The following is a 15021-nucleotide window of genomic DNA, read 5'->3' on the forward strand; positions in this document are numbered from 1 at the left end:
TCAAGGTAACGACTTACGGTCGGAAATTTTTTAACAACCAGGGAATATGCACACAACCTTCTTGCTGTAATAGAGGATGATATAAAAGGTTTAAGGAAGCGTTCAATGCCCGTCCCCCTCCTCCCCACTCAAAAAAGGAAGGGGTAAAGCTACCTACAACTGCCATTGTTTTCAAAAATGATTATATGAATGGTGTCAAGAAGTTTCAGGTGTCTATCTTGAATAGTAGCTGAGAAAATCACCTTTCCCCTACTCCATTTATGACAAAGTTAAGTATAGATGGACATTTTGGAAATAGAGTAGCTTCGCTACTAAAAAAAAGTGTCATGACATCCTAGAAGTAACTCAAATTTTTACATTAGTTTCATACGAAGTTGTCTGCGATGTCATCGCTAATTTTTAAAATCAAATTGATATTTTTGTTATACAAAATTAAATTTCTTGATAATTTTAATTGCTTTTTAATACAGAATGTATATATTCTAAATATAAATTAATTTTGTTTCTACTAAGGCGTTGCAAAATTTTAAGTTCGCCAAAATTGAGATATGCCAGAGAGCCGGACCCACCATTTTAGGATTCACCTGCTAGACAAAGTTTTTTCGTATTGTTGAGAACCTGTTCCTATCCACCGGATTCAAATGAATACGAGAATATATATTAAATAATGTTTTTTTTTCTTAATAGTGTAAATTTAATTTAATAAGTTGGGGTAAAAACACAATTGCCTTGTAAAGAGGAAAATTGTCAGTAGACGTTTTTCTCTTGATTTTTTGGGAATAGTCCCTTTCGTGGCAACGCTCTTGAGGGGCGATTCGTCGTATTTTTAAAATGGCTTTTAATAGGTTATTTTAGATTAGGTTGGGTTAGGTGATTGGGGTTAGAACCCCCCGGAGGGTCTAGATTTTTCTATTTCAACTACAAGAATTTATTTTCAGAATTTTTACGGACACCATACTTATTTTTAGTATAGAAGACACTCTATATTTCACATTGTCCGTCCGTATCGCTGTAGGAAATGTAATTTTCTCTACTACTATTCAAGTTAGACAGCTTATTATTTGTGTGAAGATTCTCCATACCAGAATGTAATTTATTTTTTCCGTCGGTCTGTCAATCATGCCACAAAATTAAGACAAAAAATGTGAGAAATGTTTCATGATTTCTTTCTCCCACCTATTTATATCCTTGATTTTATCAAATGCTCTTAAAATCTCCTTGTCCGTATTTTATCAATGATTTTTTTGTGCTTTGCTACTTTTAGATTTTGTCATCCTTGTAATTTTTAAAAAGTGTTAAATGTTTACCATACACTTTAAAACGACTAAAAATTAATGAAAAAAAAACTTTATTAAAACTTGTAAAGGATTGTTTAATCACAAATTTTAAAGGTATTGTTGGAAAAATAACATATCATTATCAAAAGAGGGATATGTTACAGGAAGAAAAACAAACTCGTTTTCAAACCAAGCCTTAAAAGCAAATCTGTGTTTTTGTGCGGCATTATTTTTAAATTTAGAGAAAGCTAAATATAAAAAGGGCTAATTTGTTTTCTTCATGTACCTATCATCCCTGTTCATTGTTCAAGATTTAAATAATCGAGTATTTTATGTAAAATTAGTAGGTAACTATAGGTTTATAAAAAAAAACTTTCACCAGTACAATGCAATATCACAACTGTTTTTTTAATGTTTAAAGGGACTTTCTACGAACAAGGGCTGACACATTTTGTTACTTTGTGTCCATTAAATCATAACTTTTATTTTTCATATTGGTTGTATGTTAACGAGATAAAAAAAGTGGATTCTTTTTTGTTTTAGAAAGAAAAACAAAATAATATTTTTTTATTTTTGATGAAAAGAACACATTTGAGTCACATGATATCATATAAATCTAACATGATATTAACTCCATGTTAATCATGTTTGGGATTATTGCATCACGAGCTTATTGAGGGGTTCTTTTTTAATCAATGCATTAAAAACAAATAAAAAGAACATTAAAGTGTCCTTGGCCAAATTTATATCCCTCGTAGATACAAATACATAGTTAAAATTTGATTAGGTATATACTTTTAATATTGAATGATTGATTACATGGACGATCAATATTTTGTGAATTTTACTTGGTAAAAATTATACCTACTCAAAAGTTTAAAAGATTGACATAAATTTACATATCGCACTGGCTATCAAGAGCTCCGAACTCTTTGAAAAACTGTTGGAAAAGCTTGATGTTGGTGACAACGTCCTGGCAGCCCATGGTCTCTCTGATGCTGTGCATGGACAGAGAAGATATGCCCAGGTCGACAGTGCGCAGGCCGACACCAGAGGCGATGATTGGACCAATTGTAGAGCCGCACGCGCTGTCATTGCGAACTACAAACTCCTGGAAAATATAGATCATGGTTGTTTCTAATTAAAAACCTGAATGATTATACTCAAAAAATTGACACAAGTTCTTAAACACAAAAGATAAAACTGGTAGGTAATGATTTTAAGTAGTGCGAAAAAAATGTATCAAAAGTCAAAAGTACAACTAGATGGATTCAACTTAAAGAGCGACCAAATTTGTTTTAATATTTACCAGTAACAAGGTAAGACCAACAAGCAAAGTAAATCGAAAATGAGAACAAAGCTCAAAAAAACAGCTGAAATTTCGATATATTTTTCGACCGGTATATACCTGAACTGGAACATCAGCCCTCCTGGCCAGCTCACGAAGGATAAATCCAGTTTCTGCGTTAGTTGCGTATCTTTGGTTCTGGTTGGTCTTTATCACAGTACCCTATAAAACAAAGACTTAACATTCGGGAAATCCGCACAGAAAAGCTAACATTAAAAAAAAACCTTGGTCATTAAGTGAAGGGGACTAATGTACGGACGGGACAAAAATTAAGCTCTACAATGGTCTTGGAAATTTGTTTTTAAATGTAAAACGAGTTTCGATTACCTATTTAATAACAAATACTAAAAAACAGAAGAACATTTTTACGATATACGTTACATAATTTGCAATAGGGGTTTGAAAGAGAAATGAAAAAAAAAGTATGAATAGTTTCTTTTTGCTTTTGACAGCATTTTATGATAATTTTGTAAAAATTTTATTTTTTACAAAACTAAAATAAACAGAAACCTAGTATATTCACCAAAAAAATGCTTAACTGCTGGAAGGTGATTAACATTCCATGCTCTTATTCGGGCAGTCACCTTTAAGGTTCATATAAAGAGAGGGGTAGGTTTCTGGTAAAATCCGTAAAGGTGTGGGTTTAAAGGCTTAAAAATAGTAGTAGAACGATAATATTCACTAAATATGTGTATTTCCTATTGAAAAGAACTATAGACAAATTTTTTTAAAAAAAAGTTAACATCAATTTCTATCGTTCTACTACTGTTTTTTTTACTTAAAACACATAACCTTTACGGATTTTACCAGAAACCTACCCCTCTCTTTGTACCTTGTTCATGGCAGGTTGATGCTGCTTCTCATGTTTATCAGAATAATTTGGATGAATAGCATGAGCTACATCAGCTGAAATCAACATGCTCTTCCTAATAAAAATAAAAACTTATTTTTAGGTTTCCCCTAATAGAGAATTTCCTAATCTATTCTCAAAAAACGCGCGGCTAGAGCTAACTACACATGGAAGAACACACTTCTTTGTAGAAAATATATTTCGCTTTATTCAAGCCTTCTCAATTCTATAAAATAATAACCATATTTGCAAAAATTCTTAAGAAAACAACAAGCTTCATACTAGTTAAAATTAATATAAATTTAACAAAAAACAAGTTAAAAATATTAAGAACTTTGAAAAAAAGAATTTTTAAAAACAAAATAAAATCCAAATCTTTTTACTTTGAAATATGGTGTACCTAATTGTTTGAGAGTTTATGTACAACTGAATTATTTATTGTAATGGAAGGGGGGGGGGGAAGGGTTAGCAGATGAAAATTGGCGGTCAAACTTTTCAACAGTGGTAAGAATTTATACAACAACAAGGAAGAAAATATTCAAAATTTTGGTTGGGTTAGCATTTTAAAAAAAAAAATTGCAATTTGCAAGTCAAATAGGTATAAATTATGTTACAAGAAAAAACAACATGTATTAGCAAAATTTACTTTCATTAACAAAAATATATAACAATAACAATAATTTTAAATTTTTCTGTTCAGCCCCAGGTGCTTTGTTTCAAATTTATTGATGAAGAAGGATTCTCGACATTTTCTGTACATGGCTGACTCCTGCCTGCAATTTTCTATAACAGATACTTTCATGTTGGCAACACTGTGTCCAGGAAGATTAAAATGTTCCCCAACTGCAGTTTTATTCAAGTTTTCATTTTGAGATCTGACACAATCTAAATGTTGTTTGAATCTTTCTTTAAGCTGTTTCCCCGTTTCTCCTACATACTGTTTGTATTTGCATTCTCTCCTATCACATGTTATAACATAGACGAGATTTTTTGTAGAGCAGCTGACTGGTGTAGAAATAGGTACCTTAAAATTATTTGCTGAGCTGTAGACAACTTTGGCTTCACGGACATGAGGGCAGGAGGGACAGTTAGGTAGGTTACATCTCTTCATACCTTTGACACTTCTTTTTTCACGTTCAGGTAGCTTTGATTTCACCAATATTTCCCGGAGAGAGCTGTGTTTAGGCTGACGAAATGCAACTAAAGGTGGTTCTGGAAATATCTTTTTCAGTCTCTCATCCTTTACCATTATTTTCCAACCTTGTTTTAGGATTGTGCTGATTGAAGGTAGAGCTGGATGGAAAGTAATAACAAATGGTATTCTCTTGGTTGATACTTTAACTTTCTTTTCCAGGGCCGCATTTCTATCAATATTTAGAGCCTTGGCAATAGCACCATTGATTATCTGTAGGTTGTAGTTTCTAGAAAGAAGCAGTTGTTTAAGTTCATCTAGTCGTTGGATTAGTGTGTTTTTTTCAGAACATATTCTTACTAGTCTGTAACATAAGCTGAAGGGAATATTTTTGGTAATGTGTGCAGGATGTGCTGATGTTGGCAACAGGTACTGGCAACGGTCTGTAGGTTTTTTATAGATATCTGTGACCAAGGTTTTGTTTTTGATGGTAACTAATGTGTCCAGGAAAGGTATGGATCGGCTTGAGTGGCAGAAGCAGTCATGTTCAAATCCAGCAGGATAGGTACAAGGGAAAGGACAGGTGAACGAACTTGTAAATTTAATTGTGGGGTGGAGTGTATTGACCAATTCTAAAAACATTTGTAGATTCTCCACACTGCCTCTCCAGATCATAAACAGGTCATCCAAGAATCTTTTCAGTAAAATTAGGGGATTTCTGCCAGCTGCCACTTGCCTTGCTAGATTTTTTATCTTGACATCTATACTATGCATCATTATTGTTGCATAGTTTGGAGCACAAGCCGTGCCCATGGCTGTGCCACAAGCTTGCAGGAACAGAGATTTGTCAAATTCAAATATATTACATGTGAGGACTAGTTGCAGAAGTTGAATTAGAAAGAGTGTTGGTACAGTTTTGTCTGGTCTGTTTTCTAGAGCAGATTTCATACAAGATATTCCATCATCATGGCGAATATTTGTATACAATGCAGAGACATCCATGGTCACCAGAATGTCCGTGTCTTAAATGTTTCCAGAGTCATTGAAATCTTTCAGTGTTCTGAGGAAATCTGGAGTATCTTCAATAAAGGCAGGAATTTGATGAATGACTTTTTTTGCATGAAAATCAACGAATCTTGATATGTTTTCAGTAATTGATCCATTACCAGAAACAATAGGACGGCCTGGGGGGATAGTGCCAGGTTCATGTTCCTTATGAACATTCTATTCTGCCATTTCTGTTAATATCTAACTAGCTTCCATTTTAGGTCTTCCCTTCCATATAATTGCCTTATTTCACAAACTGCATCATTTTATTCAAATACCTTCAGATACCGTTTATGACGCATTTGTCTTTTAGTTACCTTATGGTTATCTTAAGAAGTTCTGGGCAAGGATCAAAAGAACCGACAACTCTGGCGATTGCCTCATTCATCACAGGACTGCCAGCACCTTTAATACAAAATTATCTCCATGTAACTCATAAAAAAGATAATTTAAAAATATATTTTATGGCAGGGATATTTTGTTCAATCAAATATAAACTTATTAACCAACGAAAAACTAAGGGGTAGTAGTTTTGGTAAGTATAACATACAATAACCTCAGTCAATTTGTAATGTTTCAAGCAAAAGAAAAAGGTATCAGTTCATGATATTTTTTCTTTGAGCGTCATGTGTATTGTGCTTTTATAAGTGAATCCTTTTGACTGAGAAGAAAACAAGGACCTAGTGACATACTTTAATGACATACTTTAGTCATGGAGTAGCTGCGCTAACAATGAAAATGTTAACCTTGTGCTGATTCAGAGCCAATTTCCTCATGATCAAAGCAGACCAACATAGAGACACCAGTATCATCATTTGTCATGCTATGGGATAACAGAGCACTTAAACCTGCAAATTTAATAGATTATATTATTTCATGACCTTCGTGTATTGGATTCAGGAAGGGAGGGGATATTGGGTTATTACACTATTCCCCAAAAGGGGACTATCCACGAACGAGAGCACATGATTCTAAGTACCTTCCTGCATTGATCCTAAGTATTTTCTTTCAAAATATAATAGGTCACCATATATCATTAATGTATTAACGAGAAAATTTATGTTTCACCATATTTTTTTTAGGTATTTTAATTGATTTTGAAAACTTTTTACTTTGATGAAGCTAATTCTTTTTAATAAAATGGATATTTGATGATACATATGCGAATACTCGTGTTATATTGATTGTAAATTAATCCATACTAGCATTAATTTAAACATACATATGAGATATAGTAAATGTGCTTTTAACTTTTTTAATTTTTATCATTTGACATCATGGACAATTAAAGACACCCCGAACTCAACAAAACGTTTGATATAATTTTGACTAAAAAACCTGAACATTTTTTTACTTTTCTTCAACTTGAAGTGGTGAAACATAAATTTTCTCGTTAATATATTAATTATTAATAGTGACCTATTATATTTTGAAAGAAAATACTCAGGATCAATGCTGGAAGGTACTTAGAATCACGTGCTCTTGTTCGTGGATAGTCCTCTTTAATAATAATAACATTTTCTTATTCATTGTGTTGACAACTTTGGGGACTTTCATTGAATTTGATTGGTTAGCTCATTAAGTCGAGTGTCCAAACGTGTCAACCCCTAATTGTAATCTACAGAAGGGGTAATTTAGTGTATTTCAATTTATCGGCCATACAAACATAAAATAAAAATGTATTGGTTGTTGGATCAAAAAAGTTACCTACTGGCTAAGCCAAAAGTTTTTTAAATGAAAAATATTGGGTATGGACAATATTAAATTTTCTGATTTATGAAACAAATTTTTACCTGTGTAACAATGAACTTGGTTATCTAATCTTGGACTTGAAAGAAACTCATTCCTAAAATAGATGGTACTTTTTAAAACAATGTTTTTTTTAATATAAAAATATTTTACATATATTTAAAAAATTGTAAATTACAAAATACATTCTATTTTTGTATCATTTAATATTCTTTTTATATAACTACTGGAGTGGAAGTTTTGTTTGGTAGATTATTTTGTTTCCAATACAATTAGTATAGAAAATTTAAGATTATAGTTATTACTTTGGTCCCCAGGTAGCTCCAGGTTGAGTATCCGCCAGAGTAAGTTCCATGTCCACAATCTGATCAACAGCAACACCTAGTTCGTCAGCTAGAAGTTGGAGAAGCAGGCTGGAATGCTTAGAATCTCCGTCCTCCTATAAGCAGCAAATAACTAATTCAACTGATATCATAAGAATAGTACTTAAGGGAACTTTGTTTTATCCTATGATATTAAGTAGAAAAGTATTTTTGTTTAAAGGGGGCGCCTTTGCAGGGTAAATTTTGCAGAATATATACACTCCTGTAACCTTATATTTAACAACTTATTCACTCATATGCCTTTGTATAATGAAAATTTAAAACACAATTGCATAAAGATATAGCACAGCAAAATTATACCAACCTTATTCATTTCTCCTTCAAGTTGTGTTAGGATTGGTTGCAGATGAGTCTCTTTGTTCACAATGAAAGCATTTCTCTCCTCTTGAGTCTACAATAAATATTTACCTATAAGATCATTTCCAACTTTTTATCAAATAGTTTTCATGAAAAGACATTTCTGTTAAAATGAAAATTGCAAATTTACTTTCCTTTATAGAAATTAAAAAACCACAGAATTTTGCTTAACTTTTAACAATGTGTCTTATTTTCAAAAGGAATGCGCGGGAAGGATTTAAAAAAATACTATTTTTTATATTATTAGTAGGGATGGCAATCCGTCAAATTTTTGGACCGGATTCGGATTCTTACAAGAATACGTCCAAAAATGGCGAATTCCGGATTCGGATTCTAGCAATATTTTAAAAATCTTGTATTAAAAATTAAAAAATTTAAGTGCTACATATGTCCTAAATATTAATGTTCTTGGTGGTCTCTATAATTCATTTCCGATAATCGAACCAGATTTTAAAAGATAATATATATAATGATGATAATCTTTGCATTCAAAAAGGGGGAGTTGAAAGAATAAACTCAAGACGCTAGTTTTAGCCTACCAATTAAGAATCCGAATCCGCTATTAAAAAGCGAATTCCGGATTCGGATTCGACTTTTGAAAACCTCTTTTTAATCTAAAAATATTTTTAAAGTATAAAAGATGAAACCACAAGACTACAAGATGTTTTTTCAATACATAAAAATTATCCTTTGACAATTATTCATACTGGTTAGACCTAGATAAGTTTTTAGCCAAAACTATTATTAGTAAAACTGTTAAAAAGGCTATGAAATACAGGGAGTAAGGGAGGGGACAATGGGCAATTAATTCAATATAAGAGTTATCAAAGAAAGGGCATGAAATCCAGTTTAATCCAATAAATTTGTAGGAAATTATAAAGGGATTGTTAATTGAATAATAGATTTCCATAGCGTCATGTAAAGTGAAATCACAACTTGTTTTTGATGAAATATATTGAGGTTTTTTGGTGTGATTTTTATATTAAAAGATTATTGGACCCGGCCAGCTGCTAGCAAGAATATGACTGCCCCTTTTTATTCTGTTTATTTCCCTTGCCCCTTTCCCCCACCTCCCTTCTCCCCGTCTGCTACATTCCAAACTAACACAACGAGTGTTTATTTCCCTTCACCCCACTTCCCTTATCCCCTCTCCCCGTCTGCAATATTCAAAACATACATAACGAGTAGCGGCATTCTATGCGCAAGTCCCCAAACTCAGTCAGAAACTGCTAAATTCTTGCACATTCCCTTTAAGCCAGTCCCCAAAGTCTGAGACTCCTAAAAATTGAATATTCGATCCATTGTCCCCTCCCTTACTCCCTGTATGAAATATATGTTTACCTTTAAATGAATACAAAGGTTTGGAACACGCAGTAAAGCTCTCTTCAAATTTACAAGACGCCTGAATGAAAAGGATTCTTAGAGTTTAAAATGTAGATTCCTTAATTGTAAGTAAGAGTATTCCAAATCTAGATTCCTTAATTGTAAGTAAGAGTATTCCAAATCCGACCATAGAACCAACCCTTCCAAATTCTGGTCCCTCCTCAAATCCCTTTCTGGCAAAAATAATTCCCCTCCCTCCAACCAACCCATTTCCTTCAACAACAAAGTTCACACCTCCCATGCCCACATTGCTGAATCCTTTACCAAACAATTCACCTCTGTCTCCCGCCACACCTCCAACCCTTTCTCCAGAAAAATTATCCGCAAAATTAGACACCGCCACCGCCTCAACAGAGATTTCCAACCTTTCACCCCTGCTCTCGTCCTTGAAGCCATTAAAAATTCCTCAAACTCATCTGCACTTGGTCCTGATCACCTCAACATCCTCCACCTCAAACACCTTGGTCCAAATGGCATCTCCTACCTTACCAAACTCTTCAACCTCTCCATTTCCGCTGCTAATATCCCTGCCATTTGGAAGCTCTCCAAAATTATTGCCCTCCTCAAACCTGGTAAACCCCCTGACCTTTCCACCTCCTACCGCCCAAACTCCCTCCTCTGTCCTGCAGCTAAAGTCCTTGAACGCCTCCTTCTCCCATACCTTAAACAATCCCTCTCCACCCACCCCTCTCAACATGGCTTCAAACCCCTCCACTCCACCACATCCTCACTCCTTAATCTTTCCACCTCCATTGCTAACGGTTTCAACCAAAACCTCCCCCCCAGCCGCACAACCGTAGCATCCATTGACCTTTCCAAAGCCTTTGATTGCATCCCAATCCACCTCCTTCTCCAAAAAATCTCCTCCTCAAACCTCCATCCAAACATCATCAGATGGCTATCCTGCTACCTGCGTGGCAGGATGGCCTTCTGCTCCTACCAAAACACCAACTCCTCCCCCAGAATTGTCCACACTGGTGTCCCCCAAGGCTCTGTTATTTCCCCCGTCCTTTTCAACTTCTACATAGCAGATGCCCCCCACAACCCCCCCGCCACCACCTCCTCCTATGCCGACGACCTCAACTCCTTCCACTCATCTCCTGACATCCCCCAGTCAGTTGAATCCATCAACTCCCACCTCTCCTTAATCGCTGACTGGGCCTCCACCAATGGCCTCTCCATCGCCCCCAACAAATCCACTGTCACCCTTTTCACTCCTGACCGTAAACACCAATCCAACCTCCATCCTCAAGTCCAAATTAACGGCTCCACACTCCCCCTTGAGAAAACCCCTAAAATCCTTGGAGTTACCTTTGACACCTTTTTCAATTTCAGTTCCCATGTCTCCACCATTTCCTCTAAAATTTCCTCCCGCCTCAGAATCCTTAAATGTCTGGCTGGCACCAAATGGGGCCACCAGAAGGAGACCCTCCTCACCACCTACAACACCCTCCTCCGCCCCATCACCACCTATGCCTGTCCTGTCTGGTTTCCTAACACCTCCAAAAACAACATTGATAAACTCCAAGTCCTCCAAAACCAAGCCCTCCGCATCTGTACTGGTTCCACCAAAAAATCCCCCATTAGCCACCTCCACCAAGAAACTAAAATCCTACCAGTACGGAACCACCTTTCCCTTTTATGCTCCCAGTACCTGGCCTCCTCCCTCCGCCCTTCCCACCCATCCTTCCCCAATGTCACAACCCCTCCTGGTCCTAGATCCAAGAAATCCACCCTCCAATCCATGTTCCTCCCGACCCTCCAACCTTTTCTCACCCCTGAGAACACTCTCCTCCCTGCAAATTACAAATCCACCATCTCCCGACTCCACACCTCTGCAGTTACCCAAGCAATCAATTCCTATCCCCCTAATCCTGTCCTTAACCACGCCCCTCCCAACATCAACCCCTCTGAGATCCAACTTCCTAGGCACTACAGAACCATCCTCTCCCAATTGAGATCCAATTATTGTCCTAAGCTTCAAAGTTACCTGCATTCCATCAACGCTTCTCTTTCACCCAACTGCCCATCCTGCCCCAACAATCCCACCCCTGAATCTGTCCAACACCTCTTTTCCTGCCCTAATAACCCCACCAACCTTAATCCCATTGACCTCTGGCATAATCCCGCCCTTGTAGCTGCCTTCCTATCATCACACCCAAGTTTCACCAGCCTCCCTCCTCTTCAACGGCCCCCTCCAGAGCCCCCCCCCATAAGCCTCCCCTCCCCCACCTACTGATGACGACCCTGGACACGAAAATGGACTATGAGCAGCCAATACAACAACAACAAGTAAGAGTATTTCGAGAAAAATAATTTAATTCTCTTTTACATATCTTAGTTTTTCTAAAAAAAAATTTATAAAAAAAGTAGTAAGAGTTTTTGTGTTTGAGTATGCATGTTTGTGTCTCACATGAATGCTTTCCTACCGCTAGACAATTTAAAAAAAAAAATTTTTACAGAAGGGTAGATATCAAGTGACCAAAAGTTCTAGTTTTGTATTTCAATATAAAAAGAAATATTGTTGCCCTTATTAATCCCTATTTTACCTGGCAAAACGACCATCCTGCTGTTTAACTACGACACATCCAGCCAGAGTAAGATCCCTGTCAAACCAGGTGTGCCACAATCCACCTCCATAGCACTCTACATTCACCTTCATAATAAAACCGTCAAACTTTACCGGGGCTGTCGAACTATCAGGGCCAATAAAAGATCTAATATATATAATTTTTTTTTCAATTACGTATTCGCGACCATGTCTACAAAACTATAAAATGTCAAAAAAGTAATAAGTAGACTTGAGAATTGTGAAATGAAATATTTGAAAAATATTTGGCAATAAAACAAGTTGTTACCTAAAATGAAGTGTATTTTTAAATGGAGGACTAAACAAGAAAACTAATAACAAATTAACCTGTAAGTAACCAAAGGCAGTTCTTTTTGACACAGGTTTTACTTTAAGAACAGGAGAATCTGTGTGCGCGCCAATTATCTAAATATTTCAAAACAAGGTTAATATTTTATATAGAAAGGGCTTTTTTATACTATGCCCCACAAATTAGGTAAAGCATTAATTTCTATGTCAATTCAAGCTGGTCATTTTATCACTTGGATAAGTTTAGCATAGATATTAAGTATGAAATGTCTCTCTTTACAATCTTAGTTTTAAACATTTTTATTAGGATGTATCTTTTTATACATTAAACTTAATAACTCACCTTAAATTCATTGCCAGGTTGATAATTTTGTCCGATGGTGAAGGCAACCAGAGTTGAACCATTTCTGTGGTAGAAATATTTGCCTCCAGCAGTCAGCTTGCCCTTCCAGGAGTTCTTCTCATCCAACTAAATTAAACAAGGACAATTACGTAAAATTCCCTTACCTTACCTCGTAAGAGCGGGATTATCAATCGGTTTTTCAAGTGATCATCTAGAGAATCCAGAGCATCATCTGCTTGTAATTGGATAAAACACACAAAGATATTAGGTTCAGTAAAATCCAACAGACAACCAACACTTTGATTACATGGCCTTTGTCTAAAAAGTCCTAATTGAGCATGGTAATAAGTTGCGCCGGTTTGTGAGCCAAGGCATTCCCCCTACTCTAACTATTTATGTCACGTACCTGATATAACAGCAACAGGAACCATTTTAACGTAATCAGATTCGAACCAATCACCTACCCGACGACGAACGGATGCGGTAAGTGTTTAGCCACTGTAGCGGGTAAATTTTTAGTAAAAATAAGCCAAACATCAGAATTACTTACATATTGAAATCCGGCATCTTTAAGGAGCTCGGCAGAGGTCTGTACCACGTGATATGGGGTGGGGGAGGAGTCAATAAACTTGAGAAGATCATCTGCTGAGCCGGACATTGTATAACCTGAAAATTTTCTTACAGGTTATAGGAAAACTTGAGCATAATAATCCCTCTCATTGCTTTATATCACCCCGCCTCCTCAATTATATTTTTCAAAACCTGTTTAGGCGTTATTTTATTATTATTCTTTAATGATGCATAGATAGTTCTGTGCACGATTAACAAATTACCCCTACTCACTCACTATTATTTTTCATTCAAATGCTCTAAAACTATTGGAAAGATTATGTTGTACATCTTATTTCATCTGCCTAGTGACTATAAGGTTAGGTACAAAACGTGAACCTAGAAGAAAGCCAATTTTATTAAATCGCTAGTTTGTCATTGACATCTACCTGAAAAACTTCTCACTAAAACTTGATTGTTGAATAACTTAGTAACTTTGTTGAATCTTGAATTTACAAACAGTAAAGTTGTATTTGTCTGTGCTTGATTAGTTGATAACTGGCGACATGTTATGCATGAATTCACTTGAAAATGATTTATAGAAGAAAAACTAGTTGGTCTTGTCACAAGTGAAGGTAGAAAACTACCTAGCCGGCGTTGAAGGGGCAAAATAGTCATTTTTATCTATCTGTAATCTTTTGTGGTTACGATTTCTTAATCATAAACAAATATTGATTTTAACAAGGACAATTTTATTAATTAGTAGCTCTTAAACAACAAGCCAAAAATACTATAATTAAAATACAAGAATGAAGAAAGTTTAAAGACAGTAATTTCTGCTGTGCTAGCATGCATTTGGGTTTCAATGGACAAGAGGGTAAAAAATCGTGGATGGAAGAGCTTACATGGCCGGAAATTTAATTAAGACTCTATTTTTGTAAGCTTATAAAGACTACCTTAGTTGAACAGTAGCTTCGCTAATAAATATTTGCATGGAATAAAAAAGTATACATTTTTTATTTCATTCTTTCATAAAAAAAACTACCTATTTTCAAATTCTAAATTGGTAGGCTAAAATTACCGTCTTAAGTTTTTTCTTACAACTCCCTCTTAAATTTTTTTCTACATAACAAATTTGAATAATTACTAATGTGATGTAAATGTTTTAGTTATGCTGGAAGACAACACTTTAAACAAATCAAGGCTTCAACCAAGTAACATAGTGATAAATTAACGAAAAAAGCTATCCCTCTGTGACGGACGGCCTTTTAAAATACTGCTAGAATCCGGAATCCGAATCCGGAATCCGCCAAAAATAAGAATCCGGAATCCGCAAGAATCCGTCACTTTTTTTGACGGATTCCTTCAGAATCCGGAATCCGAATCCGGCCCAAAAATTCGACGGATTCCCATCCCTACGGCTTATAGTAAATTATGTAAATGCCGCGTTTTTTTGTTTTCTAATATCATAATCTAAATTCGCCTTTGATTTACTAATTGAAAATGGTGAACAGTTTTGTAAGGGGGATATTTAATTAAAAAGTTAGAAAATTTGAATCGCAAATAATGCTTTGTTCAATTGTCTGTGTATGTAAAATGTATATACCTTGAAATGGAATAGATCTTTTAAAACGACCTCATAGAAATTTAGTGCTTCCACAACCCCTTTCAAAAAAATGGTTTCTTTCCCAAATTAATTTTGTGTTTGTGCTGAAGGGGATGCAA

General features: G+C 35.4%; 1 protein-coding gene across 1 annotated transcript; it reads right to left on the minus strand.

Annotated features, from left to right (window-relative positions):
- Positions 1-1331: 1331 nt before the first annotated feature.
- Positions 1332-14349, minus strand: LOC145318400 (uncharacterized). The gene is made up of 14 exons (XM_080159695.1): positions 13746-14349; positions 13298-13413; positions 12748-12873; positions 12444-12521; positions 12076-12182; positions 9485-9545; positions 8091-8177; positions 7709-7842; positions 7448-7500; positions 6401-6502; positions 5972-6059; positions 3458-3551; positions 2686-2787; positions 1332-2388 (listed from the first exon to the last, which is right to left on the minus strand). Exons 1-14 carry the CDS (start codon positions 13972-13974, stop codon positions 2173-2175), a joined length of 1593 nt encoding a protein of 530 aa, XP_080015821.1. The 5' UTR covers positions 13975-14349; the 3' UTR covers positions 1332-2172.
- Between the last annotated feature and the right edge of the window lie 672 nt (positions 14350-15021).

Source organism: Acartia tonsa, chromosome 1 (assembly GCF_053477335.1).
Source record: "Acartia tonsa isolate MP-2025a chromosome 1, ASM5347733v1, whole genome shotgun sequence".
Lineage (NCBI taxonomy): Eukaryota > Metazoa > Arthropoda > Copepoda > Calanoida > Acartiidae > Acartia > Acartia tonsa.